This window comes from Anolis carolinensis, chromosome 2 (genome assembly GCF_035594765.1).
Source record: "Anolis carolinensis isolate JA03-04 chromosome 2, rAnoCar3.1.pri, whole genome shotgun sequence".
Lineage (NCBI taxonomy): Eukaryota > Metazoa > Chordata > Lepidosauria > Squamata > Dactyloidae > Anolis > Anolis carolinensis.
The window spans coordinates 160965336-160987829 of record NC_085842.1 but is presented as its reverse complement, the minus strand read 5'-3'; the positions used below and the strand labels follow the sequence as shown (position 1 = coordinate 160987829).

At 38.7% G+C, this 22494-nt stretch overlaps 1 protein-coding gene across 2 annotated transcripts in view; it reads left to right on the top strand.

Annotated features, from left to right (window-relative positions):
• The window catches only part of ca10 (carbonic anhydrase 10), a 382733-nt gene that overhangs the window by 275655 nt on the left and 84584 nt on the right, over positions 1-22494 (top strand). For both annotated transcript variants that reach the window (XM_062970982.1, XM_062970981.1), the window contains one exon: positions 8044-8229. In XM_062970982.1, coding sequence (XP_062827052.1) covers positions 8044-8229 — 186 coding nt within the window. The remainder of the gene's footprint in view (positions 1-8043; positions 8230-22494) is intronic.

Genomic DNA, 22494 nt, shown 5'->3' with positions numbered 1-22494 from the left:
GTCCACACTAACTCACCCTTGCTGCCACCACACGTGTACACTTCCTGCGCGCATGGTAGCACTGGCCATTCAATGTGCATGCATGTGTGAGCACGAGGCAGTGGGCGAAAAGACTTTGGAGGGCCGTATTCAAGGGCAGTGTTTGCACTTGGAGGGCAATCTCATGACATGGCCATAGTTTGTAGGCAGGTTAGTGCAAAAACATATATTCCTTGTGGAACCTCTACACTAAGGCATGTACAGTCAGTTCTCCACATTCACAAGTTCGACATCCATGGATTTGATTATTCACAAGTTTGCCACTGCCCTTCTCTCTACCCCCCTCCCATATATGTACCTACAGTTATATGTCACATTTACATAACAGGCTTGGGGTTTGGAAGAAGGGCACAAGGGCGATTGCCATGGCTGCCAGCAAATGCCTCAGAAGTCAGTTGCTCTGTAGGCTTTGGGAAGCATTGGTCTAGGACAACCACTGGTTTCCCAAGCCTGATGTATGTGCAAATGGGAAGGAAGCCATGTGAAGAGAGGAAAGAAGCAATGTGTCACTTGTGGCTTTCTCACTTGCTGCAGCTCCCTTTCCATACCCCTTCCCTCCACTGCCTTGGTGGCCCTGGTTGCAGGGGAAAGAACTGTGGAGATTGGGTGGGTGGAGAATTCAAAATATTTTCTGAACCTACATTTGAAATGTACACTTCCATATTGCAGAGCTTGGGTCTTGGTTAGTTCTGCTACTTTGTGCCATGCCAATTTTTTAAGAAACTGTCTCTATAGTTAGTGTGTCTACATGAATAAGCAACCCTGCAGATCCATGTGTTTCAGTTTTAAAGCATTTCCGCAGCTTTCCAGTTTGGCCCTACTATTGTTATTTTGCATAATATTGTAAAGGACATTATTGATGGCCCACAGTAGAAAACATGTGCTGGTTTGCTTAGATTTTTGTTGACACTTATGCCGCTGACTTACAATAATACAATCTGTGCAGATGAAGGCACTGCAGAAGACTTTGTTAACCATCCATTCTAACCATAACAAATCTCAAATATATTTCAAAGAGAATCTTCTTAGATGGTCAAGAAATTGAAGGAATGCATTAGTTCACATCTTTGAACTCAAATGTTGATGCTTATTTCAAATATGAATTATAAGCATTGCTTCAGCTCCAAAGAGATTCCAGTGACTTTATGAATGACTTTGTGCATCACTCATGGTCCCACCACCCTCCCAGGGAAATTTGGTGGGAGTACAAAGGAAGGCCTGCTTTGTGAATGCTCCCTACCTCTGGAACTCTTTTCCAAGGAAGGCTACAATGGCCACCGCCTCAGTGACCTTCCATACACAAGTGGGAATTTCTCTATTCTAAACAATCTTATTATGCAGAAAACAAACTATACAACATGGCCATCTATATACTAAAGATCCAAGACAATGACCACCATCCAGTTTACAGAATGTGAAGGCAACATTCAACAAGATGACCAATTTCTTAATACAGTAGAGTCTCACTTATTCGACATAAATGGGCTGGCAGAACGTTGGATAAACGAATATGTTGGATAATGAGGAGGGATTAAGGAAAAGCCTATTAAACATCAAATTAGGTTATGATTTTACTAATTAAGCACCAAAACCTCATGTTATATAACAAATTTGACAGGAAATATGGTAGCATTTAGGAGAGTTTAGGTTCATAAGAGGCCTCTTCTTTAAACAGAAAGTGACTAATGTTTACTTCCTATTGTTTACAAAATATACCTCCTGAGCCTAATATGACCCGGGGGCCTAAGAAACCTAACAAAATTATCTCACACCCCTAAGAAAATGTTTAGGAGACTTTAAAGGCAAAGGCTGGTTTATTTGTTAATTGCAGTGATGGGGTACAGCTTTTTAAAGTCTTTGGTAGAATCATGTGGTCTTTTCGCCTTCCGTAATTACCCACCCCTGCTTTAAAGTTATGTGACAAAACAACATAATGAAGCAGCCTTTAATAATATATTGTCCCTTTTAAAAAAATTGTGAAATTTTTCATTTGAATAGTTATGTTTTCAATCACTTTAATTCTATAGTTGGTTGATTTTCACAAGATGATATGTTTTTATATGTGTGTGTTTCAGATCTCAATTCATTCTAATTTTTATAAGCCACCCAAATTCCAACTTTTGGAGAAAAGGCAAGGCATGCTTATATGCAATGATGATGATAATAATAATCAGACATGTTGTGCAAAAATGTGTTTTCGGAAAACACAGGTGTGCATTTACGAGTTGGAGGCTGTTCATAACAAAATGTGGGGTACATCCATTTGGCAGCATTTTCCGCTCCCAAGTTGGAACTGAAAACATTTAGCACATAAAGGCAAGCAATCTGTTCACCATGAGATAAAAACCTATTTTTGCCATGTAGAGTGCACACCCTGCATTCGTACTGTGCTAACCCCCTTCTGTGTTGCCACTCTGTTGATGGCCTTCAGAGCCACATTCAGCATCTCTGAATACAAGTAAGAACATGGCTTTCTTAAAGATGAAGAGCTATTTTACCCTTATTTCTTCCCTGTGCAATTTCTGACAGCACCTGAAGGATGTGAAAGTAAAGGAAGAAAAAGAACAATATTGTATACAGAGCACTGGCCAGCCTTTATGTGCATGCTGGAGAATCATTTGTGCAGCACAGAATGCTGAAATTACACATTTTCGGCTCTCAAACACTCAATAATGAATAAAGTCAACAGTTGGTGAATCAGTTGGAAGCCTGAGACCTTTCTTTAGTAACAGCTTAGAAAGCAATATTTATAGAATCAGCATATCCTAAAGGTGTATCACTGGCCAAATGTCCAGCAACCCAATAGCAGACAATTGCTACCTTGAGGGGACATACTTCCCCTTTGCTCTCTCCACCCCACCATTGCCCTCACAATCCAAATGCTGCTGCATAGGGATCTTCAGGACCTTTGAGGCTAATACAGAGTAGACAAATGCAGAGTAGTGATAGAAAACAATATTGGGGAAAAATGCTTGCTATGGCTAAAAAATATGACAGATGTCAAGAAAAACCTCATGCCATTACTTCTGGACTGATTATGTAATATTTGCAGCTTGGCACGTGATCTAACCAAAATTCATGTGCAGTTGTTTTTGCACAGAAGACCACATTCTCCATAGCATTTTTAACAGCAAGTAATATTTCTGTAATGCTTCTTGCAAAGAAAATCATGTTTTCTATAGAAAACACAGCCACACATGTATTTTGGTCAGAATGACTGCCAATTTGAGAATAGACTTTGAAAACTGAATGGTTTTTGAAAGACTTGTCGTGTGAAGAAAATTGCTAAAATTACTCAATACCTCCTTAAAGAAGACAATTAGCAAAGAATGAAGTGGCAGGAAGTCCTTATGAAGAAGGTAGAGATAGACAGCCAAAAAAAGAAATCAAGCCTGGAGGCCTGAACCAGTAATCTGGTTGATAAAGCTGAAAGGATTTTCCTTGCAAGAAACCCCTGGATTTTTAGGGGTGCTTGCTAAACCAACCCAAGGTGTATCTCCACTGTAGAATGAATGCAGTTTGACACTACGTTAACTGCCATAGTGCAAAGAAATTATAGGAACTGCAGTTTTACAAGGTATTTAGTGTTCTCTGCCAAAGTTCTGGTGTCTCACCAAACTACAACTCCCAGAACTCCATAGTGTGGAACCCTGGCAGTGAAAGTGGTGTCAAACTGTATTCATTCTACATTGTAGATGCACCTCCAGAGTACAACTGATTGAAAGTAAAGATGCACTACTTCAATTGTTCTAATGCCACTATGGGAGAAAGTAAATGTCCCAATATTGAGATTTTGGCTGGTGTTCTCACATATAAAAACCCACTGTGTTTTCAGAAACACAAAGATCTTTCATGTTTAAATTGTGAGGTTTCCAGAGTAAATGTATTACTTTGCACATAAATGATTTTCTGGAAACAACTGATTTTGTTAAATATGCATTTTTTTTACATGAAAAAAAACACATTTCCCAAAACACTGCAGGATGTGAAAACACTATTTGTAATCCCCACCTCCAGGGGGGGGGGGGGGGGGGAACCTACATAATGCTCTCACCGCCATGTTATTCTTCCTGGCCAGATTTCTTGAATGCAAATTATTTTGGAGCAAGAAAGTGAACAACAGAAAATAGTTAACCATTCTAATTAACAGAGCATCTTCACAAGAATTAGTCTGACTTTCATTTATCATCCATTCAAAATTATTAGAATTCCAACTGGGTCATTTTTCACCTCAAGAGAAATAACAAGGGTGGTCTAATGCAAGATATGCACCCAACAGAGTAAAATGGATTTTGAATATCTTTCAGAAGCAAATGGCATGTTCAGTCACATGTGCCATTTGTTTTTTTAAAAAGTAAACCGACAAATTGTCTTCTCAAACAGGTCATACCTTGTCTACATTTCTTTTCTAATTAATTTACAATGAATAGTTAATTAATTAAAAGTAAAAGCAAACCGTCATGGAAATGTTAGAGCAAATTTTAAAGGCTAATACCAAAGCAAGAAACTAGAGAGAACAAAAGCAAAATTGTTCTCCTTTCCCTACTTCATCCCAGGTCTGGGCATCAATAAATCATTTTGTGTGATATACACAAAACTGTTTTAGACTGGATCAACACTACCATATAATGCAGTCTGAATCTGCATTGTATGGTTTAACTGCATTGAACTGCATTATATGGGTCTACACCAGTGGTTCTCAACTTGTGGGTTCCCAGATATTTTGGCCTTCAACTCCCAGAAATCCTAACAGCTAGTAAACCAGCTGGGATTTCTGGGAATTGTAGGCTAAAACACCTGAGGACCCACAGGTTGAGAACCACTGTCCTAGGGGGTTCAGTTGATTTTTAATCAGAAACATAATGGAAATTCAAACTGTATAGATCCAGCCTTATTCTGATTTGAAATATAAAAGAAACCATCAAACACCTGTGACATAATAATGAAGCAATTTCTTTGGAGATTGCCCTCAACTTCTGTCACAGAGTCTCCATAATGTGACTTTTCTTACAGGAAAATGTGCAGCAAAACAAGACCTTTAAGCACAGCAATTAGCATGACAGAAAAGATGACACTGCAGCAATGTTAGTGATTACAGTGCCAATGTGCTACTGTAGGATATAATATGTATGTAATTTCCAAGGCACTCCCTTCAAATTAAAGCTCAACAAAGCATGCCCTTGCTATCCTTTCCTCTAATTGATACAAATTATCCCAATTTACTCTTATTGTTTGGATGCAACTTGTAGTTTTTTTAAAAAAAATCTTGGGGAAATGGGATTCCATTTTACTTTGTTCTCAAAATGAAATGTCTCTTTGGTCAAATGTCACCTCGAAGAAAGGATCTCCCCTCTTGATTGCCAGACTTCAACATAGCAGCAACATAGCAGCAGTAGAGATTTCTGACTCCTATTCTTACTCCACTTTGGCTTTTTAAAAATGTGGATTCCTTTCCACAACAGAAAATTAAATCCATTTGGCCAGAATCTTTTTGTGATACTACACTACCAATGACACTTTTTCTAGGGTTGTTCAGAGGTGGTAACAGAAGGCAGATCATATTTGCTGGCTCTGAGCACTTCTTCAGTGTCTTCATAAATTCTCTAAAGAGAATATAAACACCCAAGAAGAGAAATATTGGATCAAACCAAAAGTTTATCTAGTCCCATATTTTGGTTCACATTGACCAACCAGATGCCTTAGATCAGTGGTTCTCAATCTGTGGGTCCCCAGATGTTTTGGCCAGAAATCCTAACAGCTAGTAAACTGCCTGAGATTTCTAGGAGTTGTACACCAAAACACCTAGGAACCCACAGGTTGAGAACCACTGCCTTAGACTATGTCTACATTGCTATGTAATGCAGTTTCTATCACTCGTACATGGCAGTGTTGATCTAACCTAAGTGGTAAACAGGTTTGTGTATACTTGAGGTTATCTATAACCTTTTGTGATTGGTAGCCAGTGGTAGTACTATCCTCAATGAATTTGTATTTTTAAAGTCATCTGCGTTGAGATGTAGTTGCTATGCTATACTTCCTGGTGCAAAATTTCCTCATAGAGAAATTGTGCTAACCTTTTCATAATTTTGATTGCTTTAAGTCAAAGACATTTTGATCTCACATACAAGATGCCAAAGCCACTTCCTATACTTGTCCTTTTTCATTGGGTCAAGAAAATTAGTACCTTGGTTATGAAAGGAATCCAGATACCTCTTTCAACAGATGGGGGTCAATATTCGCAGGCTCAGGAAATAGATTTTTTTCATTACTGCATGACTCTCTGCTGTTGACTTCTGACCTTCATCCCCCCAGAATGGAAAAACTAGAACAGTGATGTCAAACTTGTGGCCCTCCAAGTGTTTTGCACTTCAGCTTCCAGAATTTCTAGCCATTAGCTAAGCTGGCTAGGGCTTCTGGGAGTTGGAGGCCAAAACATCTGGAGGGCCACAAGTTGAATACCTCTGCACTTGAAGGATGGGTGATTGCAGTACTTCTTATCTGATGGACATCCTTTCCATTTCCAATTAAAATTGTGCCCACTCTTCTAAGATGCAATAGCTTCTTGGGAAGCATTGTTCATCTCGTAACCTCAACTTTACATTCATTTTCTGCCTCCAATGAAAATCATGTTTTATCAAAAGTAAGGATCATGACTAGGGTTTAATGTAGACTTCTTTTATTTCCTGACCCTAATGATAATTTCAGTGCCCTCTGCCCCCTAAAAGTCATTTTCCCTGAAAAGGGCCAAAATACTGTCAACCAGAATATACTATAAATCATTTCTGATTATAGCAAATGGCTATGATTCAAAATCAGCCTGAAGGCATGCAACAACAGCAACATCAACCTTTTTTCAGAGTAGCCTCCCTTATGTTGCTGGTATAAGCTGACTGTGGATATAATGCCATTGTACTGCTAGGCTTTGCAATACAAAAGACTTAATCCCAATGAGTCCCAGTGGTTGGGACCCTTGGTGACAGGGGGGGAAAGCTGTGGGATCTTCTATCCAGGATTAGGGTCAATAATAACTAGCAAATATGTGTATTTCTTTTGCTATTGTATGGCAATTATCTCTCTTGAGAAAAGATGGCAGACAATTCATGTAAAAGCAAGCATTTCAGACACGTTTTATTGGTAAAATCCAGTTGTTAATCCTAATTATACCAAATCCAGGAAATACAGGATTCCGTTTTTTCAGTGTTGTCAATAGCCAAATTCCATATCTTCTGAACAACCCTGATGCATTCTTTTGTGAAACTGTTGCAAATTTTATCCTTGAGATTAGTAAATTTTAAGTGTGTTTTCTTTTTATCTGTGACTACCTCTTGTTGTATATACCTGTGTTATGATTTTTTTGTTATATGCCAATAAAGGCTGTGTGTGTGAAAGTGTTTCGATATATCAAATCCATTGAATTAAGAGAACTTGTTAGGTTAACACTGGCAAAAGTCCTATAGATTAAATGGATCTATTCTAGTAATCAGTAACAAATGAATGTGCCCAGTAATTGCAAGAATAACCCTATATTTTCTAATCTAGACTGCTGTTCTACTTGTTTTTGTGAATTTTTCCCAGTGAGAATAAATAAGTTGAATTTTTGATATGTTTAAATACTTTAATATAGTGTAAATAATTTATCCTTTCATTGAAATATTCTCCTTTCTTGGACTTGGAATTTAGTAATGAAGCTATTTTTCAAGTCTCTTATAAGGAATACCTTCCCAACCTTACTTATTTGAGAGAAACTAATCACATTTATTGGGTTCTTTCCACACTTGTGCCTAAAATGAGTATATGCCTTATATATATTACATGAAATATGTATACTTTTTAAAATAATCCAATATATAACACAGTGCTTAAAGCAGAAGAAATGAAGCCCTTAAGGGTTTGTGAATTTCCTCTAGAATCAACTAAAGAGATTTAAAGGTATATGTGGTTGAAACTGGAACAAGGTAATATTTTTCAACTTCATGCTGTTTTTCTGAATTCCATTTTGTTTAGGTCAGTGGGACAATGTATAATACAGGGAGGCATGTTTCTCTACGACTGGACAAAGAACACTTGGTCAACATCTCTGGAGGGCCCATGACATACAGTCACCGCTTGGAAGAAATACGGTTACACTTTGGCAGCGAAGACAGCCAAGGGTCAGAACACCTACTGAATGGACAAGCTTTCTCTGGGGAGGTGAGTCAATGTGTTTAATACTCTAAACAGAGAAGTAGAAAATGAAAAGATGCAAAGTAGAGAAGAATGGGTTTAAAAAATATTTATTATTCCTTCATTAATCAAATGAGATACTTGAGATACTTAAAAACTCAAAAGTGATACATGAATGAATTTCTTCTTAAATTTGGTGGGAAGAGCTTTTAGAAAATAAAATGAATACAGAAGAAAGCACTTGAACACTTCTAAGACATGCTGTTTATATTTTTGTTCAAAATGCAAGAATTAACAAAACAGAAATTCTGTAGCTATAGTACGCTGGATATATTCTTTATATTTACTGAATGTTTTGATTTTACTTGATATAAAATTTGCTTTGAGATTTTTAGGGAAAAATATCACCCTTTTATCCTTGGCTGGCAGTGGGACTGTGTCTGGAATGTAAGACTCAGGAAGGAAAATCTTATTTTAAAAACAGAGCAGTTCTGTATTCTCTGGAAACCTGAGATTCTTTGAAATCATATTAGGGTTCCTTAGTAAGAAAATGCAATGATGATTTAAAAGACAAGCATCTCTGAAAAACAGCTTGCTCACTACGACAAATCTCTCCCTACGATCACAATTACAGGAACATGTCTATTCTTACTCTCATTCCCACATCCATTAAGAATGTGCCCAATTGACCTGTCCACTGCATCAACTGAGCATGTAACCTTGAATATATTACAGTACCCTCTACAGAATCCAACAGAAGGTTCTGTGGAGGCAAGTTGATGTAAAAAGCTTTCCAAAAGACATAATTATTTAAAACCTCATTAAGATAATGACCCAAGGATAGACTTTATCCTGCTGTGCAGCAAGAGACCTCTCTGGCTTCAGAGGTCTCTCATTCTTGACCACAAAAATACATGAAAAATTCTCTGTAATATCTAAATATTTAATAGACATGTCCATAAGTGTATAGGCTTTTCTTCACAAATAGACACTTATGACCAAAATAAAATAAGCAGGCACGGACGTCTCTCACTTGAAACTCAGATAAATGAATAGGATTCATCTCAATAGAAATTTGATCTGTAAAGGTCTTGCTAAGATTAGGTCCATTTGGGAGGGTAAGGCAGATTTTTGGTGGTAATAGTCATATAGTGTGTCTAGAAAGAATCAAAGGCAGGGGTATGGAGAAATCTTGACTGTTAAGGTATAGAGGTGCATAGTTGCAACTACAATGTAGAATTAATGCACTTTGACGTTAAACTGCCATAGCTCAAAGCTATGGAATCCTGGCAGTTGTAGTTTGGTGGTCATGATCATGGGCAATCAATCAGTCATGGCTAAATATGATGGTCCTCCATACATAGAGTCTTTGCGATCGGTCCGTAAATGACTGTGAATACCTATTCTGGATCCACATGGTCTTTCACACTGAAGACATTGATTTCCACATGGACGACAAGGGTTTGCTTGGTACACCTTCCTCTTGGCACATTTTTCCCTTTCACCCTCTATACATGCTTCTGTAAAAGACAGTTACAGTGCTTGAGTGCCAGGGCTTCTTAGTTCTTGGTGTTTATACCACATTTTTAAAGATTAGCTTTAAACCTATCTTTAAAACTCTTTCTGGAACTCTGGAAGTAAGAGCACACTGTTAGCCTTTGGCCAAAAGATTATATAGATCATTTATGTCACCAGGGTTTACTAGGATTTTACAGGTGGAATCAACCATAATCTGAGGAAGAGAGTCTAACCTACAGTATTTCGAATGTTTTTAGGAACTTACCTCTGTATATCAAATATTAATAAAAGGATTGATGAGGTTCCTGTTTTGAGAGCTGTTGAATCTCACATATCAGTCATGTCTGTACTCATGGGAGCAACTAGTTTACATATTAAAAACCACAGTTCTTGCCACACTAAGCACTATTCAAGATTGAAAGTATTTTGACCTGAGGAAAGCATCATGAAAACTATATTGGTAACTATAATTGCAAATATAGTAACTACTTTACTGTTATCAGTGACATTATTATTATTATTATTATTATTATTATTATTATTATTATTATTGTTATTATTATTGTTATTATTACTGTTATTATTTTATTTTTTATCTGCCTCATCTCTTGGCTCAATTACAGAATAATTAAAACACATAAACATTGCAAAAACACTACAAATACACATATTAAAATGTATTTCTTTAAAAAGCGACATATTGAAATGTATTTCTATAAAATACATATTAAAATACACAAAATAGAGATTAAACAAAGGACATGCATTAAACATTCCCAAGCCATAGTTTAAGATGGAAACCTACAGAACAAGATACACTTCCTTCATGAGCTGGGATCCACAGTATGCAGAATTCCAGTTCATGGAAGCATTTTACACATTTTAGCAACTATTCCTCCTTCAAACCTTCCTGCAGTGCTTGATCATTATGGGTGTTTATCTGACAAGGGACTTGAGAGTAGGCCATGTGTAATTCTCACTTTTTCTCCATGGGATGCTAATTGAACAAAATACTTCCTAGATAAGACTCTGCATGAGGAAAATAGTGTTATGCATGAGGACCCCGGTCACTTTCTAGAAGCCAGAGTTTCATATACGGAAACTCAGTCAAATAATATGTGAGTTATATATTTGTGAGCAAGAATATTGATTCAGGAGTACACACATTGCTCTCCAAATCCGATCATCACTACTGTCAACAACTATCTTGCTACACATTATGCATTCGATGAAGTGGGCTCAAGTCCAAAAAATCTTTTGCGAAATAAAACTTGTTAGTCTTTAAGACACCACAAGGCTCTTGTTGTTTTATCTGACTAGGGCTATATAGACATATAATAAGGTGAAGGCTGTCTTTGAATTTAATTTGCGGTTAGCTGTAATTGGATATGTGCCAGCTTTAGTAATCAAACTCCTTTATTGAACAAGTCTGTAATGTCTCTCCATTGAAGGATAATTACCAGAAAAAACTCTATAGAACTTACTGGGATTAGAAACTTCATGACCTTTTTCCATTGTTGACTATGAGATAGGAGCATAGTCACAAGACTTCTCTGCAGAAAAAAAGCTTGGAAAACTATAATTTGCTACCAAAATAATATATAAATAGCCTCCCAATTGTCGTGATTAGATTCTCTCTTTTCTCTCTCTCTCTCTTTCTCTCTCTCTCTTTTAAACCAGAGCTTAGAGATGGGCTTCTAACTATGGACTTCTGAGGATTCTCAAGCAGCCATTAACCAAAGTTATAATAACTAATAGGGAAAACAAATAATTGTATAGACAAGCCCTTGGAGCTTGTTTTATTCCCGGGTTGCTATTGGTGCCTTGTATGTGAAAAATAAAAGAAGGAAGGAAGGAAGGAAGGAATGAAGTCCAGGTTTCCTCTGATTGAAGTTGAGATATGCAAATTGCCACTGGCTATCAGCTTTACATTCTGGAGGTACTGCTGCAAAATGGCACAGGTCATTTTAAAATATTTTAGCTCAAAGACAGGTTTACTATACTTCACTGCTTATTAATGTAGAAAATTAAATATTGGAGGAAAAACATAATAAAGGCAATATATGTCTAATGTAAGCACAAATCCTCTACAGAGTGAAGATAAATGTTCAGTCCCAGCAATGGAAGTCAACATGGCAATACATTAAATAAATAGAATACAAATCAAGACACATTCCGCATTATGTTAGGAAACAGATGGGCTTAATTCAAGAATGGCTCGTTTTAGACAGCTTTATGGTGCTGTAAACCTTTCTGAAATATGTTAACCCTTAAATATGTCTATCAGTTGAAACAGTGGTTACTCTAGCACTTCCATAGTTATGTATTTCATAGTCCTGTTGCACAAATACGCATTCACTGGGATTAGGGGCACAGGACTCCTGTAAAAGTAAAAAAAAAACCTTGAATAAAGTCATTGATATTTTTTCACCTGAAAGACTGCAATATTTACTCAGAACTAATGCTCACCTTTTTTTTTTTGGCTAAATTACATAGCTAAAACTGGGGTGTTTATTAGATTTGATGATGTGTCAGAATCTCATATGTAAGTTCATCTGTGTCCCTCTGTTGGGCGGAGGCTGCTGAACCTGCCTGCCTCAGACTCCAAGACATGGCTTCCCAACTGGTCTCATTCTCTAGGCCAGTGGTTCTTAACCTGTGGGTCCCCAGATGTTTTGGCCTACAGCTCCCAGAAATACCAGCCAGTTTACCAGCTGTTAGGATTTCTGGGAGTTGAAGACCAAAACATCTGGGGACCCACAGGTTGAGATCAACTGCTCTAGACCTTCAAAACTTCCCCCTCAGTTTTGCAGTTGGAAAGTCTCTGCCCACCTGTCAAGCCAATAAGCAACGGGACATTAGATAACAAATCTCTTTTTCTTTTTCTTTTTTGCAATGCACACCTTTGAAATTGAGGTGAACATTAGAATCGATGGTATATGAGACTCAAGTAGATATGGTACCTCTCTAGAATTTTTAGGTCTTCCAACATGTGATCTAAGCTGGAAAATGACCATAGAATTGCAACCAAGGACTTAGAGATTCCAAAAGGCACCAAAATGTGTGCTGGCCAGTGCAATTAGCCAGCTACGTCACACAATAGTTTGTACACTACAGGTCTGTGATCATGTGTGAATTAGTGTCAGTTTTAACAACTACCGTAATTTCAAAGTATGGATGAATGTATGTAATTTTCCAAATACTTAACAACTGTAATGTGATATGTAACTTATTGCATAAACTCATAAGTGAAGGAAACTTTCAGTTAGAGGTTAGAGAAAATAAATATAAGTTATGGGTTGTTTTTTTTTTTTTTTCAATTCAAGCTCTCAGACCCCCCTGAAATCTTTCCACAAATTCCCAAAGGGTCCATGAACTCCTGGTTAAAAACCTCTGTTCTAGTGTTTGAACTCAGGTCAAGAATAGGAATTCTCCCAAACATAGTCTGTCCTAACCAACATGCAAGCATCAGAGCATGTCTAGGATACATGTTAACATAGAGGGGTGTTATCTCTGTGAAGTGTAGGAACTGAGTTCCTTTCTAAATAATTAGCATCCATTGCTTTTGTTTACATTTTTGTCTCAACATCAGGCAGTGGGCAGCTTGAATTTACATCCATTTAAACACATCTGTTCATGCATATTCAGTTCAAATGTAATAAATAACTATGTATGAATACATGTATAAAATTAGCCAGGGCAAGAAGTTTGAATCAATTAGTTGGTGGAGTTAATGAATTAAACCATATTTGCACATTCTAAATAATATTATTTTACTTACTAGTGACTTACTTGTAGATTTTAGTGATTTTAATCACCCACTCCAAGAGCAACATTTATGAGTAATTAGGCATAATGCAAACAGGGAAGACAGCATTACAGTTGTTAGCTTCAAAAAAAATATAAGGTGGACCTATGCTGCAAGGTGGACCTATGCCTCTGTATGACACTAATAGGGTTTAAGGACCTCATCACACTGAGGTCGAGAAGTATGTTCTCTTGGCTGCCAGCTCACTGCTGGCCCAAAGTCCCCTGGAGCCCATCAGATGACGCAGAGCTACTTCCGGTGGGGCTCCGTTGGACTCCATGCTGGCAGAACGCCAGCAGCAGAGTGAAGCGGAGCACAGAGGAGTCTGACGTACACGCGTCTCCTCCTAGAAAAAGCCAGAGAGGAAGCCAGGGAAACGTCATGGGAAGGGATCCCATGACTTATGACGGTAAGGAAAGGCAGCATTACGCTGGCCCACATTTTCCTTCATTGTCTCCCACTTTCCCCTGGCTTCTCAGCCTCAATATAATGAAGTCTTCATACATTATATGTCACCTCCTGGATTTGAACTTGAGGTTGCTTTTTGAGTTTGCCAAAATTAATATGTTGAAGACTGAAACCATGCTGAGTGACTACCATGTGGTAGTGGGCATACTAAATTGAAAATGAGGTAGGTTCTCAAAAATCTTTGCTTCACTAGTGCGTCTGGAGGTGGGATTTGAAGGGATAGCAGGAAAGAAGTGGGAGTAAGAGACTGTTTTAGGTGTATGTGGCAGCATAGGATTAAGTTTGGAAGAGGCAGAATGAGTTTCTGTCAAAACTTTGCCTTCACATCTCTAAAACCTCTTTTGTCTAAAAGAACGCTGAGCATTCATGTTATGCGGCTTAATTGTTAATCTTTTGATAGGTAATTAAAAGGAGGTGCAAATGCAAATATGAACTAATTACTGTGCTCGGTTCCATTTACTTGATTTCATCTTCCATTAAAAATGAGTATTTCAGGGGCCAAGTACCCTAGAATTAGATATGCCCACTTGCAGATATAAAATGAGTGTGTCATTGTGTTTGTATGGGGGCAGAAGGGGGAGGACAGAATAGAACTCTTCTATTCAAAAGTGTGGAACAGACCATAATAAATGAACCTGCGAAGTTTAAAGAATCTGGGAGATGAATAAAAGTGAGAAAAACCCCAGTCAAATGTCACTGGTATCCAACTTTAGGATTCATGATTGTTTCACTTTATAAGACTCCTGTTGAGCTGAGTTATAGAACTGAGCATTAAACTTCAGATTAAAACACAAATATGCCTCTATATTCGAATAGGATATGGCCCTTGTTTTGCTGTATCTTTGAATATTTATGTTTATTTAAAAATAATAATAAGAAAAACACTGAGGATATGTATAGATAAATGCAACAGTCTGAAAATGGCAAAGACAGGCAGACATCCTGTCAGGAAGCAGTAAGACTGATGTGCAATATTCACTTTGATAGAAGACATGTCTAGCATGCAGACTAGGAAACTGGGCTTACACCATAAGTGAAGGCTTCTATTTAAATGGTTTCTCTCTCTTCCTTATGCATTCAAGCAATTAACAGCAACCCCTGACATCTGTTAGTTGGCATGAATAATTTCGCAATATGAACCAACTGTGGCCTTGAATGGGCTTCCTACTGTGTCCTCTAATGGGTTTCGGAGGAAGAAAATGAACAGTTACTACATCTTGGTCCTCTGAAATATTAGCTAAGATCTAAAGAGCCACTTCAGGCATACTGCATGACTTGGACATGACCAATTGGATTTTTAAAGATATGTAATAGGGATCTTTCTTTCTTCCTGTATTCTTCTCCTGTCCCCTCTTTCAGTTTCAGTTGTCTTTGTAATATTACTATCTGCTCTTGACGATGGCTTCACTAGTTGAGATTAATACCCCCCTCATCCTCTTAGAAATTATTGGGAAAAGGAGGGCACTTCTTCCAATTATTCTCAATTACTTTGTGAAAATATTGGTTTTGATTACAATGTAATGGGAAAAAGGAGTGCAAACTTCTGACTTTTAATTTGTGATCTTGAGAATTTCAGCCCAGGAATAGCATAGGAGTTCCTGACATCAGATCTGGGAACACAATTGGATCCACATATGTATCACGACTTCTGCCAATGTAATTGATCCACAAAATAATGGTGCCTTGTAGGCTAAAGACCAGGTGCATCTCGGCCAAAAATACTGTAGGAAATGTCAATCGATTACTTCATAATCCTCCTGTGCCCATAAACCTCTTCTCTCTTATTCAAGGGTGAACCTATGGTGTGTGTCTGGTTTTGGGAGGATAAGAGAAAACAGGACATTGTCCCCAAATGATAATTTTGTCTCCCCCATGAAATGTTCCTTCAGTCCCCAAATTTCTAGTATTACAATAACTTAAAACATTAGTTGAGCATGCACAAATATAATTTAGGCATGAAAGAGGATGGCTAGGCAAAATTAACAAGAAAATTTGAATGCAGCAAATTCAAGAGGTCTGGCTGTGGCCAGTTTTCAGTGCCTTCCGCTCTGGAATCTTAGAATTTTGAGGTGGTTGAGGAAAGCTTCATGGAAGGGGAATAATTTTCATTTGGAAAGGCAGTGCCTCCTACAGTTTCATTCTTGGATTTAATTCTGTCCAAATGTATCATGCTGACATTCCTCAAGACATTGGTGCAGCTATCCAAAGACTGTCAAGAGCCTGTGTAGCTAATTATTGTGTCACCCAAACAATGGCCAGTGAGGTTCTCCAGGGCAATAGCAAAATAGGACACAGTTCTCCATCCCTTGCATTGTACCACCTGCCTACATAAAAATCAGCTTTGATCCTGGCAGATATATCTTAATATAAGCTTACAATATTTCCAAAAACACCTTTTAAAATTTTGACTTCTATAAAATACATATAGCTAAATCAGTGAGATCTGCAGACCATTAAACAATACATATAGAATGTTTATCTTTCAAACCATTGAGTATAACTCATAATAGTAATCCTGATACTGTATTTTCTTTATGAAAGTCCTATATTTTTCTAGTATGCATTTGGAAGGGACTGGGTCGACACTATGACCTCTTCACACAGCCCAGTGGGGGCGTGCCATCGTGCCGGCAGTCACTGGCAAAAAGAGAGGCTCACGGGATGCCTTGTGGTGCCCTGCATGCCCTTCCTCCCCCCATCATACAGTGGAGACAGGACAAGACACATTGGCCTTGTTCCCAGCATATGGGAGAAAGGAAGGCAACATGCAGCAACACTCATTGCCCCACTGCCCTTTCCCCCATGATATGAGGAAAAAGGAGATGAAAGTGTAGGCAGTTCAGTTGGAGCTACCCAAAAAGCACTTCCTTCCTGACGCTTCCCCTCCATTCCAGGAGGAATGTGGGCAGGGCCTGCCAAATGTCGTCTGATGACACTCTGCAGTTTCCCCCAGGCCCCAGCCAAAAGCGCCAAAATGGAACTATTTAGCCCCGTGTGGAGAGGTCCTAAATCCATCTCAGATGGAAAAGATCCATCTTCCTTTTTTTAAAAAATCACCTTATCCTTGCTAGAATAGATGTTTCACATCATTGTCTTGGTTCATGGCATGGGGAGGGGCTGTCAATTAAAATAAACACTAACAGATTCTTTTGATGAAAATCTGGTTCTCTGGACCTCACACACAATGTTCTTGTCTGCTTTTCCATTTCATTGATACTGTAGTTGTACATCTTCTTTTTAAATATTGGCTTTATATGTCAAGTAATAAGATGAATGTCATGGTGGAGCCCAGAGTCCTACTGTTGTTATCACAGTGGTGATTGAGAAGAAAAATTAGATTTCGTGTAAAGGTTTCATTGTGCAAATAGAATTATGGGATAGCTAAGCTCCTGCGGACATAAAGCAATTCTGCATCACGTACATGCAGGTTTCGTAATAGAGATATTTGTGTTTTCATTCCCTAGAATTATAAGGGAGGGTGAACCAAAGTTAGTGCCTTTTAGGGAAAGATATATGCTTCATATTTGAGGATTAAGTGCGCTTTTTATGAGAGAACTGATGAAACTAGAAAACCTGGCACTTGCAGTCATAGCAAAATGGAAATATCTTCATTGCTCATTTCTTCATAAAAACATCTTCCATGATTACATTTTCCAAGTTTTGGGGAAAATGTTTCAAATTCCTAAGAATCATAAGCACACCATTAGTTTTTACTTGTACACTGAGCTGGAAATATATTTCTTAAAGTCAACAGTACATTCAGATGAGAATGTGGAAACAATATGTGATAAATTTATTTTTCAAATAAGTAAGAATGAATTTAAATGTATCATGCTGGGCTGTAATTCAGCATAGAGGTATGCTAACTGCTACCTCTAGTACTAACTACTAACTGCTAACTAGTAATATTTGTTTGAAAAAGTATTCAATAGATCAAACTTTAATTTCAATAACCACATCAATTACAGTGATAAAGGGTTTAAGATATATCATGTATATTTCAGATTATAAGAGTTCATGAAGATATGTAAATTTGAACCTAGTAGGTGTAAATGTATATTTACGTAGGGATGCAATAGCTTCCTTTCTCAGTATGGTGACTTTACTAAGGCCCCAAAGAAGCCATCAGCATCAATACAATAGTGTAACTTCTCAAAGGACAGTGATCTAAGTCCCATTCAGGCTTTTTTTCTCTCTCCATAGAACCTCAGTGGAAGAGAGAGATACAGAATAGAGTCTGATAAAGCCTTTCCCCCAGTGTTGTAGCTTGCACCAGGCCCTCTTAAAAGCTGTCCATTTATTGTGGAACAGATTGAAGAGGGGCTCTATGCAAGGATTTACCCTCAAGCACTGGTAAAAAAAGGTTTTAATTAATGGGAAAAAGATGGTTTGTATTCTGCAGACCTTCCCATAATGTCATGACATCATTGAGGAGCTTAGACTCAAAGTTTAGGACAACGCAGCCCTAAATATCTGCTTTGTCTCTCTCTATATGGAGAGAAATGACTAAATATGCAGTAATCCCCAGAAGAGTGGGTTTTAACAATCAAACAAACTGAGTGAAATAAATGTCATGAGTAACAATTATTTGAATGGTAGCCCTTCAATAATTGTTCACATATTCCCTGTGATATGTGCATGGGGACTCAAGAAAGGGCAACTACAGTCCACATTTGTGGCTTCAGCTTTTGCGGATTTTTTTTTTCATGGATTTGATTCAAATGTTCTATCTAGGAAATTCTAAAACCATCAGTGCAACTCCTCCAGAAGTTGACCATACAGCAGTCCTGCACAATCTTTGCCCTTCCAGGTGTTTGGGACTCCAACTCCCAGAAGGCTTAGCCAGCTTGTCCAATCATCAGGAATTCTGGGAGTTGAAGTTCAAAACACCTGCAGGACTACAGGTTGTGCAGGTTTGCCGTAGAGTCATGCTGGAAGACCTAGAGCAGTGGTTCTCAACCTGTGGGTCCTCAGATGTTTTGGCCTTCAACTCCCAGAAATCCTAACAGCTGGTAAACTGGCTGGGATTTCTGGGAGTTGTAGGCCCAAACACCTGGGGACCCACAGATCAAGAACCACTGAGCTAGAGATTCCTAGAAAAGGGTCCTCCAGTGAAATATTATGATCTACTCCTAGTGACCATTGACCATAGAGTTGTGCTAGGCAACTTAGACATTCCTAGAGAAATGATCTCTCAACCAAACAGTGAAAGCAATTTTAATCCGTGGTTTTTCACCTTTGCAGTAGTCCTGTGTCCCTTACTTCAGTGTACAGGTATGCAAATTGCTCTGGCCATGTTTATCCTCCACATAAGGTGTGATCATTCTTTCTGGCTGGGGTCAGAAGTCTTTCAGTGGCAATACCAATGCTTGGGGAAAGTTGGGGGTGAGATGTGCTGCCAGCAATTTCTACCTTCCTCGCCTCACACCTTTCCTGGCAGCGCTTGAAACCATTCTCTTTCAGCAAGCCTTTGTGGTATGGTCTGTGGAGAGAAACTATATGGCTACATTAAAAAACTAGTGAAAGGATTTGAAATAGCATGCTGTCATTTAGCAGAGTGCTCCAAAACTTCCTAAATTGCTTAAGTAGAGAATAAAGGAGATTACAAATTGATGTGCGGTCTTTGAGGTCAGCATATTTTTCTCTGGGTTCCCTGTATGAAGCACCTTAGCAAAATCCTTCAAGCAAGAAGCCCTGCCACTGCAGGGGGAGATGAATCTGACATGACACTTCAGAGACCAGGAGATACTATCTGACACTATAGAATTAAAATTCTAAGAAAAGACAGTACTTACCATTTAGATTGAATGTTCCTATATTCTCAAAGAGCTTCAAATACATTATCTGAGTAATCCCTACCAGTTTAAGTTGCAACAAGAGGAACAAGTGGCAGTTCATATCACTTTGGCAAATTTGCAGAAACTGATAACAGGTGTGAGATTATTTAGCTCCTGTGATGCAAGATCTCAAGTGACTGTCTAACTGATAATAGTCAGTTTGATAAGACATTTGTATGAGAGCATTTGGAGAATTTAGATTTCAACTTCAATATAACTACGGGGACCTTGACCAAAAACATTTTCTTCTTTGTCATCCTTTTCTCCTGATTACAGAAAACACTTTCGGAATAGCAAAAGCAGATTTGGACTTGGCTTAACAATTGTGAGCAAAAGCAGAGAAAATTCAGTACGGAGTACTGGGTTGTCTCCAAAATCTCTAAATGTGTTCACAATTGTTGCCATCCCATGAGCCCGAAACCCCAATACCCAGGCCTGCAGCTAGGGTTGCACAAACATTTCATTTGTGTTGAGAATCCTAATGATGAAAGCATCCATTTCCTGAGACTTGTTCTGAGAAAATATGAACCTTGCTACAGAAATTCACACATTTGCAAGATTTGAAATAAGAGAATGCACAAAAAAGTATAGACTTTCTACAAAAGAGACAAAACTTCCATTTCTGAGTGTACTAGAGTGATAAAATATTACAGGAATTGGGGAAGGTAAACTCTTGCCACACATGATTTATGGGCATTTCCTTTCTACACATTGTTTTCCTCCTCCTTCATATTCTTTAACATGCTTTGAAGAAACAAAATCCACATCCAGGAGTGTACACATGCCAGCCGAACAGCCAGCACCCACACCCACGCCACTTCAGCTTCTTCTCTATCTTTCCTCCTCTGGGTCAGCACGGAGGGGGTCCTCCTCCTCCTCCTCCTCCTCCTCCTCTTCCTCCTCCTTTTCTTCTGGTAGTGAGCATAGAGGAGTCACAAGGAGGTGCTTGGAGGCAGAGGCACATGGGGCGGGAGAAGGTGAGGAAGTGGACACTCGCTCTTTCTTTCTCCTCTGGTCCTTCTTTTTTCTCGCGTGCTCTTTCTCTCCCTTTTCCCCCCTCTCTTTTTTCTCTTTCTTTTTTCTCCCTCTCCCTCTTTTTTTATCTCCCTTTCTCCTCCTCTCCTCTTTATATCCCTTTCTTTTGTTTTTCCCTCCTTCTTTCTTCTTTCCTTCTTTCTCCCCTTTCCTTCTCTCTCTTTCCCTTTTTCTTTCTCTTGCCTCACTCTTTCCCTTCCTTTCTCCTTTTCTTTTCTATATCTCTCCATCTCCCTCCCAAATGTGAACGGTCCTAAGGGATGAAGTTATGAAGTAGCAGCAAAATAATTTTATGGTTGGGGGTCACCACAACATGAGGAACTGTATTAAAGGGTTGCGGCATTAGGAAGACTGCCTTTCAGTGAATCTGGAAGATTTAGTATTTTTTAGTATTTCACTAGCTGTGCCTGGCCACGTGTTGCTATGACTTATGGGAATCATTTGTTAATCAGGTGGAATAGCAGTAAATAGCGTTGACATTTTCTTCTTATGTAAATCCTTGTTTGGTGAGCTGGAATACAATGGAATAGGCTTGCTACTTGGAAGGCTGGGTACTTGCATTCTAGGGGAATGGTTTTTGGCCAATTTGAATTGCACTGAATAGCCTCACTGCTTCAAAGCCTGTCCGCTTTCTATATAGGGGCATCCTTCCTTGGGCAGGTTGAATGGGATGGAGTAGCCTTGAAGGGTTCAAAACCTGAGAGTTTTCTATCTAGGGGAAATCTTGGTGGACCAGGTTGAACAGCACTGAATAGCCTTGCTGCTTGCAAGCCTAGCCACTTTCTACTTTGTGGAATTCTTGGTTGGCCAGGTTGAATAGCAATGAATATTCTCAATGCAGCAAGTATGAATGCTGCAGTCACCTTGATTAACATTTAATGGCCTTGCAGCTTCAAAGCCTGGCTGCTTCCTGGCTGGGTGAATCCTTTGTTGGGAGGTGTTAGCTGGCCCTGGTTATTTCCTTTCTGGAATTCCCCGTTTTTCAGAGTTTTGCTCTTTATTTACTGTCCTGATTTTAGAGATTATATTGTGCTGAGTATACACTGCCATATAATCCAGTTCGAATCAAATAATCTGTATTTTATAAGAAGTGTGGAAGAGGCCTGAGTGAAGAGGCCCTGAGCTCCATTGTGGCTGAGTGGGTCGCTAGGAGATGAAGTGGGCGGGGCCTACCCTTCTAACGGGCAGCTAGGGGGGAAAAACAGCTTTCCCTGGTCCTCTAATTTGGACTTTATTTTTGTAGGGTTTTTTTTTGTTTGAAAGACATAGACTGGATGACTATGTCTTTTGTGGCCAAATTGGGTGTGATTTGGTAAAGTGGTTTTGTTGTTTACTCCATAGTAAAATGCCACATTACATTTATATATATAGATTCCCTAAACTCAAGAGATCCTAATTAAATAATAAAGTCCTTCCAAATGACATATTTTTAATCTGGTATTAAATGGCATTTGGAACAAGGAAGGCAAAGACAGCACCAGCCCATTCTCCCTGTGCCAGATAACCATGGGGCAGTCTTTCACATAATCAGCTGTGCTATGGGAATTTACCACAGCCTACCTGCTTTACTCAGGCCCAGGCGGCCTGGGGACAGTAGGTTGCATTTACCTTGACTTCTCAATCTGC